This window comes from Parus major, chromosome 1A (assembly GCF_001522545.3).
Source record: "Parus major isolate Abel chromosome 1A, Parus_major1.1, whole genome shotgun sequence".
NCBI classification, from domain to species: Eukaryota; Metazoa; Chordata; class Aves; order Passeriformes; family Paridae; genus Parus; species Parus major.
The window spans coordinates 48,944,210-48,963,187 of NC_031773.1; the positions used below are offsets into that span (position 1 = coordinate 48,944,210).

The 18,978-nt window shown below is 53.6% G+C and overlaps 3 protein-coding genes and 1 long non-coding RNA gene across 8 annotated transcripts in view; 2 read left to right on the plus strand and 2 right to left on the minus strand.

Annotated features, from left to right (window-relative positions):
• The window catches only part of LOC117244420, a 2,638-nt gene extending 999 nt beyond the window's left edge, over positions 1 to 1,639 (plus strand). Inside the window, exon 2 of the long non-coding RNA XR_004497482.1 lies at positions 207 to 1,639. This is a non-coding gene — a long non-coding RNA (uncharacterized LOC117244420). The remainder of the gene's footprint in view (positions 1 to 206) is intronic.
• Positions 1,640 to 4,002: 2,363 nt separating this feature from the next.
• On the minus strand, positions 4,003 to 8,893 carry GALR3 (galanin receptor 3). 4 transcript variants are annotated; one of them, XM_033514373.1, is made up of 5 exons: positions 8,348 to 8,834; positions 7,114 to 7,191; positions 6,385 to 6,496; positions 6,125 to 6,246; positions 4,011 to 5,546 (listed from the first exon to the last, which is right to left on the minus strand). In XM_033514373.1, exons 3-5 carry the CDS (start codon positions 6,472 to 6,474, stop codon positions 4,655 to 4,657), a joined length of 1,104 nt encoding a protein of 367 aa, XP_033370264.1. In that variant the 5' UTR covers positions 6,475 to 6,496; positions 7,114 to 7,191; positions 8,348 to 8,834; the 3' UTR covers positions 4,011 to 4,654. The 4 variants fall into 4 exon arrangements, with proteins under 4 accessions (XP_033370263.1, XP_033370264.1, XP_015484522.1 ...); XM_033514372.1 differs by lacking the exon at positions 8,348 to 8,834 and adding an exon at positions 7,702 to 7,730 and having other exon boundaries at positions 4,003 to 5,546; positions 6,125 to 6,496; XM_015629036.3 differs by having other exon boundaries at positions 6,125 to 6,496; positions 8,348 to 8,893.
• Positions 8,894 to 8,946: 53 nt separating this feature from the next.
• LOC107204996 (noggin-like) lies at positions 8,947 to 9,842 on the plus strand. The gene has a single exon (XM_015629039.3). It carries the CDS (start codon positions 8,959 to 8,961, stop codon positions 9,694 to 9,696), a length of 738 nt encoding a protein of 245 aa, XP_015484525.1. The 5' UTR covers positions 8,947 to 8,958; the 3' UTR covers positions 9,697 to 9,842.
• Positions 9,843 to 12,421: 2,579 nt separating this feature from the next.
• Positions 12,422 to 17,103, minus strand: GCAT (glycine C-acetyltransferase). 2 transcript variants are annotated; one of them, XM_015629035.2, is made up of 9 exons: positions 16,878 to 17,103; positions 16,662 to 16,792; positions 15,956 to 16,057; positions 15,279 to 15,425; positions 14,838 to 14,992; positions 14,241 to 14,323; positions 13,693 to 13,864; positions 13,178 to 13,299; positions 12,422 to 12,776 (listed from the first exon to the last, which is right to left on the minus strand). In XM_015629035.2, exons 1-9 carry the CDS (start codon positions 17,086 to 17,088, stop codon positions 12,625 to 12,627), a joined length of 1,275 nt encoding a protein of 424 aa, XP_015484521.1. In that variant the 5' UTR covers positions 17,089 to 17,103; the 3' UTR covers positions 12,422 to 12,624. The 2 variants fall into 2 exon arrangements, with proteins under 2 accessions (XP_015484521.1, XP_033370262.1); XM_033514371.1 differs by lacking the exons at positions 15,956 to 16,057; positions 16,662 to 16,792; positions 16,878 to 17,103 and adding an exon at positions 15,710 to 15,949.
• Between the last annotated feature and the right edge of the window lie 1,875 nt (positions 17,104 to 18,978).

The window sequence follows — 18,978 nt, forward strand, 5'->3', positions numbered from 1 at the left end:
TTCTCTCTCTTCTCTGCTTTTCTCTCTCTTCTCTGCTTTTCTCTCTCTTCTCTGCTTTTCTCTCTCTTCTCTGCTTTTCTCTCTCCTTGATGATATGACCTTTTTGTATTTTCAATTACAATAAAATCCTGTCAGCCCTTTACAACTCCTCAGCCAAGTTCTTTTTTTCAGAGCAGCCCATTCCTCTTTCTTTACATGTGTTCCAGGCCCCACTGCACAGCACTGGACTAAACACTACTCTCATACCTGGTCCTCAAATCAGAAGTGACAACACAAAGTTGTTTGAGTTCAAACACCACTCTGTTTGAAGATCGAAGTACGGGGTTGCTGGCTGACCTTTTTTTGATCCTGACTTCCACAGCCAATAAATCCAAATTTAAAATCTAGGTAGTTGCTGTGAAACCGTACAAACAGAGGAAAGAGAATCCCAGCAGGAGTGCTTCAAGCCAGAAGATATTTTGTAGAGAGGAAAAGCAGCCTTGCCCAGTGGCAGAAATCATGCCTTGTCCCGTGCCAAAAAAAATGGCTGTGCTGTGAAGAGACAACAAGAGGATGAGGGGATAGGGAGGGACATCTGGGCAGGACAGAGAACTTCCAGCAGGTGACCTTCATGCCCAGTCTTTACTGAACTTGTTTCTTCCTGTCTTAACAACCCAGTCTTGTCCACATACACTCAGTTGCCAGTGCTTCTGCCCTCAGCAGCCTTGTTGCTGAGGAGACCATTAAGGTGCCTGAAGAGCACGTGGCTAAAATGCTCTTTTATCCCTGCAGTTACTTCAGTTGCTGATGTTGTCTCTAAGTAGACACTTCTTAGAAGCTTACCTCAAACCCAGGAACACATCTAGCTGAAACTCAGAGTGAAGCTTTTAGCCTCAGCACACGTGATGCTGTCCACAGCTCTTCAGGCTTTTGTCTTGCCTGGTGCTGGGTTTTATCTTAACAGCTCCTGACAGAGGGGAAAGATGGGGGTGCTGCAGCCAGCCAGAAGCAGTTGTCTTGCTTCTTTTGCAGCACTGCTTCCACAGTGCTAGGAGAGGCAATAAAAAACCAAATGGCTATAGGAAGTTTTGCCACTGCTTTAACAGTAACACCAGGTAAGAAAGAGAAAAGCACATCTGGTTTTCAGTGGGGGAAAAAAATGTATCATGCAGGAATTGTATTCTATGAATAAACCACAGTCAGTTCTGCTTTCCTGCCTCAGGGCTTGAAGCTGTGGGCTGCCCTGAGCCATATCACGTGTTTGGCACTGGATGGAGAAAAGTTTTAGATTTCTTTCCATCAGCCAGTCATACCCAGAGCTTTAACTACCCTGTCATGCTCAGCAGCTGTACCTAGAATGAGAGTTAGGTGCTGGGCAGGAAAGAAGCTGTTCCAGAGAAGGAAGAAACATGGCTTTCCACTGTGTTAAGAGCTGTTGACTGACTGATACTGCCTGGTTTTCTTTGTGCTTCTAGCCTAGAGGCTTCAGCTTCTCCCAGCAGCTTTTCTCTGGCCTTGCTCCCTGTGCCAGGTTTCCCTGCACAACCCATGAGGTTGGTGGCAGTTTTCTGTATCTCCCAAAGGGGTCTGCTCAGTAATGGAGAATGAGAGGTTTCCCTCTGCTATTTATTTTGCCATTAAAATCAGTCCAAACTTCTCATTTTCTTTGTCCTACACCATCAAATGCACCCCCAGATCCTTTCATGAGCAATGATTAGTCCCTGTACTCAGGACTGGGATATCTACTGGGACTTTAGGCTTTGGTTCCCTCTCATCACTACCTGACCTTCAAATACACTCTGCTTCCCCTCCTAATTCAGAGCATGTGATCTGCAGTATTTCCAGCCATTGAACCCAGCAGCAACCTCCCTGGCTCTGAGGCTGCTGCTGCACTGTAGGATGCAGCCAAAACCAGCCAGACTGAGGATCTGCCTCAAGCAAGTGAACAGCTGAGAGCCTGCTTGTGTCTCACAGAGGAGCCATAGCAGAAGCAACAGTCCCAACAAGGCCTCCCAGCAAAGCTGCATGGATGTTACTAAGCAAATGACCTTTCACTGGAGCAGCCTCTTCACCCACTCAATCAAATGCAAAGCACACACTGCAATGTGTGTGAACATCAAGAATTTGTTCAGCTGTTCAGCAGCCGAAATAATTAATCTCCAACAGCTAAACTCATTTATTTCTTCCACCTTTGCCTTTCTAGCAGACTTCAAATCCAGCACAGCAATTATCTGTGCTGCTAAGGAAGCCCCATGAAGCGTCTTTAGGGCAAACTTCTCACCCTTTCATCTGCTTCCTTTGCTCACTCTGTGAGCAAAGATCTCTTCCATCACTGAAAGATACTTACAGAAAGATGCCTTCTTCATGCATTGCATCTTGGCCAGCCTTGGGGAGCAGCCCCAGGCCAGGGCCCATGGGGTGACTAGGTGGAGGAATCAGCAAGTTTTGATTAGGAAGATGATAAAGGAGGTATGGCAAACAGTGTTCCTCTGGGGTTTTTAATGAAATCTCTGAGCAGGGAAGAGAGCACGTGGAAGAATTAAAATAATCAGCTGGCAGCTTGCTAAGGCTGGTCATAGATTAGCAACCAGCAGGTAAACCCAAAAGCAAATAACCAGAATTCCCAGGGCTGCCAGATTTGCACATGGAGTTAGCAGGATGAGCTTGGCACTTGTGTCTGACACCTCCCAATGATATCAGGCTCATGTCACACTTGCCAGGGAGATGCCAGACACCAGAATCAGCACACAGTTGGCAGGACCAAGTTACTCTACAGAGAAGAGCTAGTGCTTGCCACTAGATGCAAAGCTCTGACCTGTTCACACCTCTCCCATTTCATCTATAGTGTTCCAGATCTTGCAACAGTAGCACTGCACCGATGTGGGCAAACCAGCCCCTGCAGGGTTAAATATGAGCTTGTCAGCCTGAGTAATGAAAAGTAGGATAGAAAATAAGAGAAAAGAGTCATTAATTAAGGCAAGAAGCTGGGAGCAGAGACTGCAGAATGCCAATCAGTCTGGAGGGAAGGCTGTGTGGAAAGCAGCAATCAAAACTCCTTCAGTTTTAATTAAACCTGACTTATATCAAGGATGTGACATCTTGCTTCACCTCTGCTTCTGAGCGGAGAAACCAGTTGAAGCATGTACACTGGCACTGAATAGACAGGAATTCGCTTCTGGCTCCAGAGCCTTCCCATCCCAGGCTCAGCACCTGCCCTTCCTGCTCATGTGCTCCCCAAAACTGGGGCTTAGCACCAGGCAGAGCTTAGTGAAGAGGCCCAGGGTTTGCAGCCACTTGCCGTGCTAAATGCACCTTCTCCCCAAGAACTTTCCTGACATCTCTGTCCTATTTCTTTTGGGCTTCACCCCAATGTGCAGCAGTTGGTCCTCATCTGATCTCCTTTTGCAAGCTGGGACCAGGAGGAGCAGGTTCAGGGGTGAGCAGCAGCCCAGCTGTTTCTAGGCAAGAGCAGGCAGCATCCAGCTGTGCCATTGTTCCTGACTGCTGTTCCCTTCTCCCTCCAATGCTTTGGGCTGTGGAATGAATCTTCACCTAAAGAAATGATGAGGCCATGTGAGCTGGCCAGCCGCCATGGCATCATGTGCAGAGGGTGGCTGCAGAACTCACTGTTCCCGGGAAGGTGGGTAAGGCACACTGGACACATTTCTGAAAGACATCCGCCGTAGAGGAGTGGCAGCTGCCAGGAAAGGAGAGAGGTGGAAAAATCAGAAACAGGGATAGAGGCAAGGGAGGCTCAAAGTGCAGAAAGCAACATCAAGCACTTGAACAAAAAAAGAAAACTAATTCCCAGCACTGTTGGCCTTCCTCTTCAGTTAGCCTCTGCACAGAAAAAGGGATGTCCTTGGAGCTGAGCTCCAGCAAGGCATACAACAGCTTCAGTGAGCATTAGAAATACCATGTCACCTGAGAATTGAGAGTGGGCAGGGCAAAGCAAAAAGGAAAGATTTACGCAAACAGAAGTAGGGAAGAGAAAAAGAAGATAAATAAGGGGGAGATCGTGGCTCTACTCATGCACATCACAGCTCTGCAAGCTGCCTGATGTCACCCAGGACAATGCCTACAGCACTGGCTGGGGCCAAAACCCCTTTATTTTTGACACAATTTCCAGCACCATACATACATACAAGTGAGGACATCAGAGGATTTTGTAGCCCATGCAGGGCTCAGGATACCTACAAGTGCCATGACAACCTGTAATTGTTTCCCAGCTTCAGTGTGGAAGTCTGAGTGTCCCACAATGTCACAGCTTTCCCTAAACACTTTTTCCTGAGCTTCCCATCTTTCACCTTCTCTTAAGGAATTACAGGTGTAGATCTGCCACATGTTAAGAGTTATATTTTAAGGATCCACACAGCACTAATAAAACACCATTCTTAATCAGAGAAAAGGAGAGCTGTTGTAGCCACTTAAAGTTTACTGTTAATATTGAGATGGGATAATGGCAGGTCTCAGACATGGCTACAGGATCGTGGAGAAGGTGTTTGAGGAGTTCTGGGGGACTTGAAGTCAGTTTAATGGGTCTGAATGAGCTCATCTCTCACTGCCAACATAAAACCATCTCAGTGGGGATAAGGCGTGGGCATGATGATCCTGGAGGAAAGAAAAACCACTCTGATGTGGTCAGAAAATGTGATGCAAATGGAGACTTTCCCGTCTAGCCCTTTTCTAAGGCTTCTTCTTTGTCTTGTTCAGCAGTTCCTCTTAGAGGGGTCACATTGAGGGAATGGCCAGCTGTTGCCAAAATTTCCTCCTCCAGTAGCTCCTTCTGAACAGAGACTATGGCATCTTGTACCTGCCGAGTCCCTGCTCTGGCACGACTGGCATCTTCATGGTCCCTCTTCCTGGTGTTCTCTGGGACTTGGGTCACCTCAGTGTTGCCTCCATAGAAAGCTCCTGCCCGGTTGGCAAAACCTCTTCCCACACTGACCATACGGGCTTTCCTTCCAACTCTCTTCTTCTTTTTCCTGATCTTGTTCTGGAAGAAGAGGCAGGTGAAGGCCTGCTTGAAACGCTTGCGGAAATGCTTGGAGATGAGGGCATAGACAATGGGGTTGAGGCAGGAGTTGGTGTAGGAAAGGCAGTGGGAAGCCAGGCGGAAAGCATAAGTGGCCCGATTGAAGGGAAAGTGGCCAAACCAGAAGCAGAGAATGACCAGGTGGTGGGGCAGCCAGCAGAGGCAGAACAGGATGGCCACTGTGACAATCATCTTGGTGACCTTACTCTTGGCTTTCCGAGACTCTGAGATTCTTTCTATGGGGTCTACAGAAGTCCACAAGAACTTGATGGTCCTAGTGTATGCCAGGCTCACCACGGTCACAGGCAGCAGGTATCCAAATACAAACGTGAGGATGTCCAGAACCTTTCGGCGCTGGTCCTCCCAGACGGGGACACAGATGGGCACACCCTGGTAAAGGATTATCTGGTAGTAACTGAGGTAAGGCCCTGCAAAGAGCAGCGACAGTGACCAGATTACCACAATGGCCACTCCTGCATTTCGGGACGTGCGGAGATCCCGGGACTTCAGTGGATAGCGAATGGCCAAGTACCTGGCAAGGAGGAGAAGGAAAGACAAAAACACATGGGTGTTGATGAGGTATTTCTCCTGCTCTGTGGAGCTGCCATCTGTGTACCCCTTCCCCTGCAGCCACCCATCTCTTCCCTCCCAAACCTTTTTGTGAGTGAGGGTTACAGTGAATTCACAAAAATATCAGGGTCATTCCAACATTGGGTCTGGGATCTCTATCATCCACTCTGCTGCGCTAGCTCAGGAAGGGCAAGCAGTGTATCTCTTGAACCAGGTAAGAGAAGGATAGGAGCAGGACTCTCCTGTTTCTTCTGAGTTGTGTTGCTGCCCATGGGCATTTTGCTGTTCTTGCTCATGCAAAGTAGACTTCCCTCCTCCCCAAGTGAGCACATTAATTAGGCTGAAAGCTTGGCTTGGTAGAGGGGGACAGCATGGGGAGCTGGGGACACTGGCTCTGCTGGCTAGACCTTTGGGGAGACCTGACCTGCTTCTTACAGGATACCCAACAGGGTAAGTAGCAGCCTTTCTCCCACCCTTAGCCCAAGAGCAGCAAACACAGTGTCCCTGAGCTGCAGAACTCAAAGGGCTGGGGACACTTACCTGTCAACAGAGACAGCAGCCAGGGTAAAGCTGCTGGCATACATGGTGAGGTAGATCAGGAAATGCACAGCCTTGCAGGCAAAGGCCCCAAAGAGCCACCCATCCAGGGTGTAAATGGTGGCCTGGAAAGGGACACAGCAGATGATGAAGAACAGGTCAGCCACAGCCAGGTTGAGGATGAAGAGGTTGGTGGTGGAGTACTTGACTTGGCCATTCCACAGCAGCACAGCCAGCACCAGCCCATTTCCCACAGTACCCACAAGGAAGATGAGGGAGAAGATGATGGGCACAATAATCCCTGCTGCTCGTAGCTCTGGGCTGTCAGAAGAGATGTTCAATGCCCCTGGCATCTTCCTGTCAGACTGCAGGGACCTGCATTGGGAGAAAGGGATAATAGGCCCCAAGGTGCCTGACTTCAGCCTTTGACTCTCACATTGCTCCCAGAGATGCCAATCCCAACCAGCTGGTTAAATGATGCCACCAAGATCCTCATGACATCACTGGAAAGAATGCTGCTGTGGTCAGTCAGCATACACCTGCCTGGCTTGAGCAGAGCTGAAGCCTCTTTCTCCTGCCTGGATTCACATTGCCATCAGAACATCTCCTGTGCTCCCAGCACCCCAAAGGATCCCTCCTACCCTGCCCCCTGGCCTCACACATGTTCCTCCTACATTCCCAAAGCTGCTAAACCCCTTGGGATTGCTTGCCTTGGGGAGTCTAAACCCTGGCTGGTGTTCAACAGGGTTTGGCCACAGGGCCATGGGGTAGGAGGTTCCCATGTGCTGCAAAGTGGTCCCAGCACACTCAGCCCAGGGCTGTGTCACCTCCAGCAGCAGGAACCTAGCACCTGGATCACATCCCACAGCAGCCCAACACATTCCCACCCCAAGGGAACTCCTTAAGCTGAGACCACCTCCACCCTGGAGCTGGCTGCTCCTTGCTCCCTGTGCAGTAGTTACGCTCCACAGAGGAGAGGCAACTAAACGCACCTTTTCTTGATGCTGAGAAGTGGTCAAGGGCTGGATGGTAGCAGGTAGGTGAGGATATGGAGGAGACCCTGGAGCCACCTGAAATACAACAACATGATCATTGTGAAGGAGCCTGTTGTTTTCACAGCTCAAGGTATTGTGATTTGCTGCAAAACTTACTCCAGCCCTGAGTAACACTGCTCAGGCAGGGAACACCAGCAGCCTATCTCCAAATAAACCTTCCCCTTGTTGTGCTATCATTAGAACAAATTGTCCTTCTCTGAGCAAAAACAAGGAAAGAAAGACACTGTTATCTAGCTACTGTTGACAAGCAATTAACTTGTTTTTGGGTCATGCAACCTCCTCCGCGCCATGCTCCCGCATCCCTCAGCTCACGCCACTTCTGCTTCCCAGCTGCTCTGTCCCTTCCTCTGTCTTTGGTCCACTCTGCCCTACTGATAGCTACCCTCCAGCTTATCCATCTGGCCCCATGGGATCTCCTCACTAAAGCAGAGGAGCCCTGTCTCCTTCTGGGCATGCATAATGCACCAGGGTGTCTCTGCTCAGGGAGCCTGAGACTGCCTTTCAGCTTTGGAAGCTGGCACTCACCTTTTTGAGGAAGAGCCTGCAGCTTTGCCACTTGCTCAGGGGGAGACCCCCAGTCCAGCCCATGCAGTGGTAGCAGGAGGATGCATACCATAGAAGAGTTTATCTGGGCAGCTCGATCATCCCAGTCACTCCTGCCTGGTGCTCTGCTGTCTCCCCCTGCTCGCCACCAGCTCTGCTCTCTCTCCTGGAGCTCCTCTCCTCTCTCTCTGACTCCCCCTTTTCCCTCCCTCTGCTCTTGCTGCTGATCCATAGTTCTCTGTTGTTTTTTTTTCCCTCTCCCTGAGGTTGGAGTTAACTCCTCTCTGCCCAGCTTTCCTGCAGGCTCAGCTGCTCCCTGCTCCTCCTACAGAGAAGCGGGGGGGCAAGAGAGAAAGCTCACTACTCTCTGGTGGAAAAGGGAGGATGGAGAGGCAAAGGGCCCCTTGGACCTCAGCAGCCATCTCTGGATACTGGGTGTTCAGGATGTGTTGTCCAACACCTCGGGGGAATGTAAATATCCCACCACTGTGAGCCTCATCCATGCCCTATCCCCAAAATATAGGGTCCTAAACCCTCTGGGGGATGAGCAATTAATTGTTGTTACTAGCTGTTATTAATTAATTGTTAGTAACACTGAACAGATTGAGCCTCTCTCACAATGTCTGACCTAGGGAAGGAAGAGAAAGCAGGTTTTGGATTCCATCCAGTCCAGGTGTCCACTCCACCGGTACTGCAGCATGGGAGGGAGGCCAAGACCTCCAGGATGGCCACCTCCAGAGAGGTCCAGCTCCATCACAGCTGCCTGGGACACATAGGGGCTGGCTGATGTGCCAGGAGAGGACAGTGACCCACGCAGCCCTCCCTCCCTGCCACTCTGCTGCCATGTCCATCCTGGTGACAGGACCTGTGCCCTGAGGACTTCCAGGTGCAGCTCAGTGATCCTTTCTCAGCACGACTCAAAGGACACCAGCTTCCCTTCACTGAGAAGGTTGTGGGTACCTCTTCTAATGATGGAGCAGGAAGTGGAAAAGGAGGTGGCTGGCCTGCTCCCCTCCACAGCAGCCCAAATTATCCCCATTGGCTCAGAGGCAGGAGGGACCATGCAGCTTTTCCCCCCCACCTGCCCCTCTGGTGGGAAGGCGCGAGGTGTCCCCGCCAGCTCCCTATCAGTCGCTGTAACCAGGGAAAAGGGGAAGGCCATGCCTCGGGACGCGGTGATAACCCAGGGGATGCGGCAGAGTGCAAGCCTGCAGCCGTGCTGCCACAGCGCTGCTCGCCATGGAGGGACCGCGCCGCAGCTGCCTTCTCCTCCTCCTCTGCCTGCTCCCACCACCGGGCATCCCAGGCCCACCGCCGCCTCTGGAGGAACCTCGGGAGCTGCTGCTGCCGCCACCGTCCAGCACCGCTGACCCCACCGTCCACCTGCTGCGCGGCCACCCCTCGGCCCCGGTGCGGCCCTACAGCCTGTCGCTCTCCCCCGAGGATTATCGCTACGCCCCCAAACCCCGGCACCTGCGCCCCGGGCGGCTGCGCCGGCTCCTGGGCTCGGCCTTCGACCCCTTCTGGATGGCGACCGAGGAGCCCCGCGGTCGCAACGGGAGCATCCTCGAGGAGAACCTGGAATCCCTGAGCAGGGAGCTGGCCGAGGGTGCCGGGCGGTATCACCGCAAGCTGTGGCGAGAGGCGGAGGGGCTGGAGCTGCCCCCAGAGCTAGCGGGGGCCCTGGCCCGCCGCCTGCGGCAGTGGCTGGTGGAACGGGCCGCCTGCCGCCTCACCGCCGCCTGGGTGGACCTGGGACCCGTCTTCTGGCCCCGCTGGGTGCGCCACACCACTTGCGAGACCGGGTCCCCCGGCTGCTCCTGGCCCCCCGGCATGAGCTGCCGGCCCGCACAGCTCACCCGCATCAAGCTGCTGGCCTGGCACTGCTGGACCCCGCAGCACCCCGGGCCCCCAAACTGCACCTGGCGGCAGATCCCCTACCCCGTCGTGGCCGCCTGCAAGTGCTCCTGCCGCTGAGGGGGCTGCGGGGGCTCCGGAGGTGCCTCCCGGTGCCTGTTCTTGCGGCCAAAAGGCTTGAGAAAACTCAAACGTCTGCCTGGACTCACCCTCGGAGCTGGGGGAAAACCCCCCAGAGAGAAATAAACCTCCAGGAAGGAAGTGGGGATGGCTGTGGTTGTTGCTCTGTGTCTCCCTGCCGAAACCCCTGGGTGGGGGGTGCAGCTGCTTTGCCCCTCAGCCACCGTGAGGCACTGGCACCAGCGGAGGCCCTTGTGCAGCACTCATCTCCAGCAAAGGATGAGGGATGGAAAAATGATGGCACTGAACAGCAGGTTCTGTCTGCACCAGGACTTTCTCAGTCCAAGCTGGGACATCTCTGCCTGCCTGGGTGGGGCTGCAGGCAGGGAAACAGGGCAAGGGAATTCCAGCAGAGAAAGGGTAGAGGTGGGTCACTGCTTGGGGTGGAAACAGCAGTGTGGAGAGGGGCTGGAGTGAATCAGTGGGGTAGTTTGGGACTGAAACAAGGCAGCCTAGTGAGGGTAGAAAAAGTGGAGGGTGGGCCATGACCCAGGGCTGGAAGCATTTTTGGGGCTAAGTGTGTATGAAAATGGGATGGGATAGGATAGTCCCCTACTCTGAGGTAAAATGGGTGAAATACGTGGATCCCTCAGCTATCCCACAGTGCTGAGGATGACAGCTCCAGACTCAGGACTACCTGAGCAGCACACAGAGTATGGGGTAGGTCAGGGAGCCCAGGCTGGGGACTGCATCCTCAAAAACTGGCATCTGCCTCTATGTTCCATTCAGCAAAACATCCTCTGCTTTCTGGGCTAAAAGCTGCCTAGAGCTGTAGATCAGACCTAGGCTGGAAGGCCTTGAAACAATAAAGAGCAGGAGGATTTGCCTCAATTAAATACTAACATGATGCCTACAAGTCAATGAGTACAGCATTATTCATCACCAGTGTGCCATCATCTGACCCTCCTGCCTTCCCAGGACTCCAGCACTCCACAGTCTGTTCCCCAGACAGCTCCAGAGTCTGCTGCTGAGCTTGGCCTTGAAGCAGGGAGAGTGCAAGGAGCTGGCTGCAGAGGGACCCGAGAGGTAGAGAGGTGAGAAGGTCAGTGCGTGTGGTGAGAAGGGGAGCAGAAGGGCGAGCCCACATGCACATGCAGAAACTATTGTGAGCATCACAGGAGGGAGGCTGCTGTTGCTGCTCTGGCCTGCAGCTGAGCAGAGAGACGTCTGTAGGGCTGCTCTGCCAATGAGGAGGACTTGAAAGCTGGAGCAGGGTTAAACTGCTTGGGTTGTCCACCCTGAGTGGAGCGGAGGCACCAGCAGGGATGCCTGCAGAAGGCGAGGGGAGAGGGGGAGACAAGGGCTGGGGACCAGCAGGAGAGAAACGTGAGGGAAGGTGGCACAGGTGTGCAATGGAAGGTGTGCAGGTAGGGGGAGCAAGGGGTGCACGTGCCTTGGGCTCAAACCAGCAGTGATTCAGTTTATGGTCTCAACCTCCCTGTACCTGAGCTCATCTGTCTGAACTTTCACCTCTTCCAGGCTGCAGAAGGGCCTGAGAGCAATCTCCCTGCCCTCCCCACTACATACTCCATGCCAAAACACTGCCTGTTGAAAGGGGTTTGCAGCACTGCCCAGTAGCACAGAAAGGGAACTCCGTATCATAGTTTATCAGCAGGCTGAGCTGAGGGCCTGTGGAGATGGAAAATTAAACAAAATCAGCACACAGTTACACTACCAGCTGTTCTGGCAGGGTTTGGTTGCAGTCCCACAGAACCTACAGAACATATTTCTCCCCTGTCTTTTGCATCCTTGTAAAGCCCTACAATCCTGGATTCTCCTGCAGTTGCTCTGGCTCAGGTCAGACACTACTGCCCTGTAGTGTGCTCCCTGCCAGCCTAGTGACACATTAGGACTTCAGAGCAGGTCTTTGCTGATATGACCCAGTGCTCCAGCAACCAGGCACAGCACACTGCATTTCAGCTAGAATCTGTGCCTGGCTGCAGCTACTCATTCAGCACATGGGCAGCTGCCAGGACATAAAATTTCCAATCTGGAGCAAAACTGATGCAAACAAAGCAATCCTATGAGATGCCCAGGTCCCAATTGTGCCTTTTTGAATGCTGAAATACTACAGCACAGCTTGGAGGAACAAATCCAGAGATTCCTGCCACATGGAAGAAAATTAAAGGTTTCCATTACCTGCTCTGGTCCTGGCCTGGGCCTCAGTCAGATGCAGATCCTCTCACCATGCTGCTGGCCTCCACCACCTCAGCTTGCCCTCTGCCTGATAGCCTTCTCTGGGGCAAGATGTCTTTACCAGGGCAGGTTTGGAACCACTGAAGCAATTGGGAAAGCATTATAGCTGGGGACCAAGCTGAGAGCAAGGAGAGAAAGGAGCACCAGAGCTTTGGCTAGCCCATGTCCTCTTTCCCTAACCAGCTGCTGGTGGCACAAGTTGCAAAGTGCTTGGGAAACACCCCTGCCTCAGTGGGGAATTGCAGCAGTCAGATCTGCCAGGGTGATGCTGCTGGACCCACAGGACAGCACAGAAGAAGCAGGCAACCTCAGGCACATCAGCAATGCTGTATTTCCATCAGCAGGACCTGCAGCACTTCAGCATCTGGACCGAGGCTTCAGGGAAGACATAGCAGAGTGTCTGGTAACAGCATGAGAGGATGGGGATGGGGTGCAGCTCCTGGAGGAGGAAACAGGAGGCAGACAAATATCTGCTGCACTGCAGGACACCTTTAATGACACTTTTAAGTGCTGGTTGCCAGTGCTACTGCCAGCACCCTGACTCAGGTGATGCAGGCTGTGATGCCTTGAGGAATGGTCCTGCTTTCAGCAATGTGCTGCTCAAGCCTTTTTCCCCATCAGAGGCACTTAGTTGTGGGCAGGGATGGCGCTGAAGAGCTGTTTTCTGGCCCCTCAGGACAGCGCTCCATGCTTCCGTCCCACCTCGGTGAAGGCTTCCACGCAGCGGTCGATGTCCTCGTCACTGTGCACGGCCGAGATCTGGACCCGAATGCGCGCCTTCCCCTTGGGCACCACGGGATAGCTGAAGCCAATGACATAAATGCCTGGGGAGGGAATGCAGGCAGAGTCAGAGCTGGCTGGGATGGAGGCAGGCTGAAGTGTGCTGGGTGATATAAAGGTTTCCCTCCCAGTAACCACTTCCAGCCTTCAGGGTTTTCGAGTGCCACCTGCTCCCAAGCATAGAGGTGAGGTTAGGGGCCAGCAATGGGGATGGAGTCCAGCATAGCAGGACAAGAGCACTAATGTAAATCTCCTTCCTAACAGAGAAAGGAGGTGTAGCCAGCAACATCTTGGGGAGATCATGAGGACATTTGCAGCTGGAGGGCAGAAGAGTAGTGGATTTCATGCAGGAACATCCTCTGAAGGGGGGCTTGTGGTGGCACCACCACAACTGTCCCTTCCCTCAGGGAATGTGTCTGCACACTGAGCTCCCTCCCCAGATCACCTCTGTTGAGCATGTCCTCTGCCATCACTGACGCCAGCCGAGCGTCCCCCAGCATGACTGGACAGATGGGATGGTCTTTCCCTGAGATGGTGAAGCCAGCTGCCGTCATCTTACTTCTGAACCTGGTGAAGGGAAAATCAGGATGAGTAAAAACCTCAACAACCCTGTCATTGGAGACCATTGCATTCTTTCCCCTGGCCACTGAGAACTGGGTAGGATTTGCTCCACTGTTCATCTGTGCAGGGAATAGATCTCTCCCCTTGAAGTGACCTGCTGTCATGTCCTGCTCAGCATAACGGGACTGCAGATCCTTGAGTGGACAATGTGCCCCAGCTCACAGAGCACCCAGATGTGACACATCTGCCTGACAGACAGGCACATCCTGCAGCTTCCCCTGAGCCCTGACTTGCAAACTGTCTTCCCAGCTATCACCGGGAAAATGGGGGTGAATAAATCACAGACAACTCACTCCTGACAAAGCTGCCCCTGCTCCCACCCCAATATGGCCCCCTCACCGTTGGGTTTTGGCAGCCATAGACTGTGCAATGGCATTGCTCTCCATGAGCAGGTCCAGGGCCTTGGATGCACAGCCCACCACGGCAGGGGGCAAGCTGTTAGAGAAGAGGTACGGGCGGGAACGCTGGCGGAGCAAATCGATGAGGGGTTTGGGACCTGTTGTGTACCCGCCTGCAGACAGAGGAGAGAGAATTGGACAAGGAACTCCAGGTTCCCTGTTTAGAGTGAGGCTTCTTGATAAAGCCAACCTGGCACCTATAGCAGGAATTTAGGTACAAACCAGGTCTAAAAATCACAGCTGATGCTTTTGACCAAGAGTTTCTACCTTGAACCCAAAGGCAAATGCATGAGAAAGATGACAGTGGAAGGAGCACACAGCAGGATCTCCCTTAATCCTGCAGCAGCATCACAAACCAAGCCTCATGCCACAGTGGAAAACAATAACATGCATTTGTTACTCTATCATTAGGCAGAGGAAGGAAACATAAGACTGATGCTGTAGAGCTCTTTAGGGCATGCAGGACACAGGACAGGAAAATGCCTTCACCTGCAGCTCCTCCAAGAGCTTTTCCCAGGGTAGAATTGATGATGGTGACTTTGTCCATCACTCCCAGGAGCTCATCAGTACCCCTGTAGAAAAAGGAATGTCACATTATCAGCTGTGCCAGCACACACCAGGAAAGCTGCTGGATACCTCAAGGGAAACAAAGCACTGTCAGCCAGCTCCCTGGCATCCCTCCTTCCAGACAAGCAGGAATAGCCCCTTGAGATAGGGGGTCAACACTTGGGTTGAACTTTCTCCTGCAGAAAGCCTAAGCTGGGACCTCACCAAGTAAGAGCATGGGTTCTTCATCCCTTAGAGATGGGGAAGTGCTGAAACTTCCCACACAGAAGTTTAATAGTCCAAACAAAGCACCTTCCAGGAGGGGTGGTGCCCAGATGAGATGGTCAGACCATCCATTACACACTGAGAAGCAGCTGTCAGTTGGGGATAGATCACTGCTAAAGTATCTCCTTTCAATCCAAAGGTACAAAGCCTTCAAGGAGTCCCCACACAAAAAACACGTTGGCCATCAGCCCTTCAGTCTTGCTTCAGAGGTTAGTCAGAGCAAGAGGAAGAAACAGAGCTGAAGCAGTCACTCACCGCCCGTTGGGTCCCAGGAATCCTGTGGCATGGCACTCATCGATGAAGACCAGGGCATCGTACTTCTGAGCCAGCTGGCAGATTTCCCTCAGGGGTGCGATGTCACCATCCATGGAGAAGGCACCATCAGTGGCCACCAGCCGCAGTCGATGCTTCTGTTGGAGGGAAAAAGACATCCCCGGGGGTGAAGATGTCACCCTGAGGAGAGGGGCTGGCAAAGGGAGACACTCAAACTCCTGTACAGAGAGGATGTACCTAACTGAGATGGGGGGGACTTGCATCACAACCAGCTGCTTTGCCACCTTGCCTATCCATGCCTGTCGGCAAAAACAATGCCTATTGCACGGGAGGAGGCAGAGCTCACCCTCCAAGACTGGTTACTGCACAGGCAGCACAGCTAAGCAAGTGCCCCAGCACTGGGGAGGGAGCAGATCCCCATACCTGCGCTTCCTTCAGCTTGGCCTCCAGGTCCTGCATGTCCATGTGCTTGTAGCGGTACTTGTTGGCCTTGCACAGGCGGATCCCATCGATGATGGAAGCATGGTTCAGCTCATCTGACAGCACTGCATCCTCCGGGGTCAGCAGGGCCTGGCCGTGCCAAACAGAAAGGATCATCCTTCGCTCTGGATGCCGCCTCACTGAGATCTCTCAGCCTCTCTCAGTACAGAGAGCAAGGCTGTGATTGATTCCAGCTGCCACGTTTCTTCTGGCACTGCTAAACTTTGTTTCCTTCCTAGTCACCTTATCCCCCGATTTCTTTATGCCAGGTTCTTGCTTGTGCCTTCTGAGCTCCAAACCTCCCTCCCCCTTTCCTAAAATGCCTGTGAGATCACCCCTTCCCCCCACCTACACCTTAAGTGGGGGGTACAGACCTCTGCAGAAATGGGAGCCCTGCCCAAGAGCTGGAGCTGGCTGGAGACAGCAGAGGTGAGGGTGGTTAAATGCCTCTGCATGGCTTCCCTGGTGCAAGGGGAAGGTCCCAAGTGAGGGCTCTTCACCACCAGCCACTGCCATCTTTTCTGGTGCACAGAGCTCACAGCAGAGCCTCTGGAAGGCACAGCAGCCCCATTGCTGTCACCTCCCTCCTCCATGCACAAAACAAGGAAAGCCTTATGAACCTCAAAAATACCAGCATTGGCATCAAAGCAGCTGGCATAGAGAATGGCATCTTCCCGCTGGTGGAAACGTGCGATTTTCTCCTCCAGATCCTTGTGTATGCTCTAAAGAGAAGAGAGGAGCAGAAGTCAACAGTGGGGCAGCACAAGTTCTTACTTGACCACTGCTGTTAAATCCTGACTTGAAAGGGCAGGAGGAGACAGACAGGTTTTGTCCAGAAAAGGCGTGTGTGCGTGGGAGAAGTTACTTGTGTTCAGCAAATGCAGCCCTAAAGTATGATTATGGGTTTGGATGCCAAAAGCTCAGCAGGGAAACTCCAAGCTCCCCATGCACAAGGGAGAAGCTCTGCTTGTTCTTTGCACTTAACCAGGCGGGACACAAAAAAGGCTCCAGCGGGGATAAACTGGGCTAGGTCTGATGAAGCCACTTCAAGTCAGGTTCACCGTAATTTTGACCCGCAAGAGAGGGGAAAAAGACATCAATTTTCCGAATTCAGAGGGGTGTTCGGTTTCTTTGCTCTCAGGTGTTGTAATGGTTTAAATTGGCGTATTTCCAGACGCTTGGCAAGTGGGCACTTGGCAGGCTCCTTTTCCCACCGGGCCACGTGTAATTTAGCACCGTGCACGCATGCCGAGTGGGAGTGCCCAGACGGGAGTCTACGTGGACACCCTGCGAAAGACCCGCGGGCGAGGGGATGCTGCCCGGTACCTGGGTACCGCAGATAAAGCGGACGGAGCTGAGCCCAGCGCCGAACTTCTCCAGGGCCTCCACAGCGGCACGGATCACCTCGGGGTGGCTGGAGAGCCCCAGGTAGTTATTGGCGCAGAAGTTGATGATCCCTGCGGGAACAGAGAGGGAGAAGCAAGGGCATGGCATCGGGAGAAGGGACCGGGAGCCCTCCTCCCCGCCGCCCCCCGCACGCACCGGCGCCGCCGCCCGCCAAGCGGAGGTGGGGACCCTGTCGGGAGGCGATGACTCGCTCGCTCTTCCAGGTGCCGGCGCCGCGGATATCCTCCAGCTCGCTCTCCAGCCGCCGCCGCAGCTGCGCCGCCGCCGCTCCCGACGCGGCCCGGGGGCCGCCGGGGCCGCCGGCCCCGCCGCTCCGCAGCACCCGCACCGCCGCCGCCCGCCACATCCCGGCGCTCCGCCCCGCACGCCCGGGGGCGGGCCCCGGCGCCCAATCGCCGCTAATTAGCCACGGGTTAATTACTGGCCAATGCCCATTGGCCGCCGGGGCGCCGCCCCCCTCCGGGCGGGGCGGACGTTGCCGCAGCTCCAGCGGCTGGGAGCGCTCGGGCACCTTCTCCAGGAGGCGTTCGGCGTCTTCTTTGGAGGAGAGGATCTGTCCCACGGGGTTTAGGAACCCCAGAGCCAGGCGATATGTGATGCCCGGAGTCTGAGGGATTTTGGGGGAACGCCATCCATGAGATTTAGGAACTGTATGGGGTCGTGCACCAGGGTCTGAGGGATTTCACAGAAGAGGGCTTCACGGACCTCAAGGACCAGCAAACTCAGGAGCATTAGGTGCCTCTACCTAGGGATTTGGGGTCCTCAGTGCAGGTGGCTTGGATCCTTGTAGCTAGGTGGTTTACAAGTGCCCACCACTGGGGATAATGAACCATGGGTCCGTAGTATGTGGGTGCATTCTGCTGAGGTGACCAATAATCAGTTGGACAGATTTAGGATTTACCAGGTGAAAATTAGAATACCCAGGCCCAAGGGATTTGAGCACCTCTGGCCAAATGTGTTTGTAAACTGTAGGCTCAATGACTTAAGTCACGAAGGTTCACAGAATGATAGAATGGTTTGGGTTCAAAGGGACCTTAAAAATAATCTAGTTCCAAGTTCTCTGTCATGAGCTGGGACATCTTCCACTAGACCAGTGGAGCCCCATCAAAACTCTGCTGGAGTATTTTTAGGGATAGGGCTTCCACATCTTCTCTGGGAAACCTGTTCTATCTGGATTAGGTATGTCCTTCCTCTGCTACAGCTACCTAAGAAGTTCTGTGGCCAGAGTGGTTTAGACCACTCATTCCAGGGGAATTAGGTACCAGGCTTTTGAAAGGTGTTCAGGGTCTTCAGTCTAGGTGTTCTGGGAGCCTTTGATTCAAGGGTTTTAGGAACAAGAGCCTACAGGGATTAGATGCATCCAGGCCAAGGATTTCAGTACCCTGAAGTACTGATTTTGGAATCCTTAATGGCTGAAGGACTCAGGCACCATTTGCCCAAGTGATTTAGGAAGAACAGGCTGAAGGATTTGGGAGCCATTGGAGAGGGTGAAGATCCTAGGCTTGTGAGATTTAGGCACAGCAAGTCCAAGGGCACTGAGCACTCAGAGTCCCTGGGATTTTGGAGGTCCTGACCCAGGTGTTTGGGGATCCTGATGATCAAGAAGTTTATCTGTCTCTAGCCAAGAGGGATTAGGCAGCCCCTGCCTGAACCTCAGACCCTGCTGAGCAATGAGGCCAGCCCACAGGCTCCCTGCCAGCCCTGGCTGTCAGGATCACCCAGCCCAGCCCAGGGAGGGGCTCTGGCAGGGGCCAGGCAGGCCCTGGAGTCCTGCCAGCCCCCAATGGGCACAAAGCCAGAGCCCCTGGGTCACAGCAGGGCTGAGCCCAGCAGTTCTGCCTCACCCTGCCCCGGCTGCCCACCACAGCCCACCTGCAGAGCTGTCCACTGCCTCAGGATATTCCTCCCTGGGGAGCAAAGCTGCTTTTGGCTGTGTTTGTCATTTCTCCCCACGGTGATCCCACTTTCCGCTTTATGGAGACCTTCAGCTCCTTGAAAGCCAATGTGGACAGACTCTGGCCCCGCTCCATCTCCTCTGTCCCCATCCCTGCCACCACCCAGCTGTGCTGAGGCAGCTCCACAGGCAGGAGCCCTGGTTATCTCCAGCACCAGCTGGACCTCACACCCAGCAGCCCAACATTCCTCACCTCATGCCCACGGTGGGGATCTGCAGCAGTGGACCCCTTTTCCTCCTCCAGGTAAGGCCAGGAACTTACCTAGCCACATGTTCCAGGTT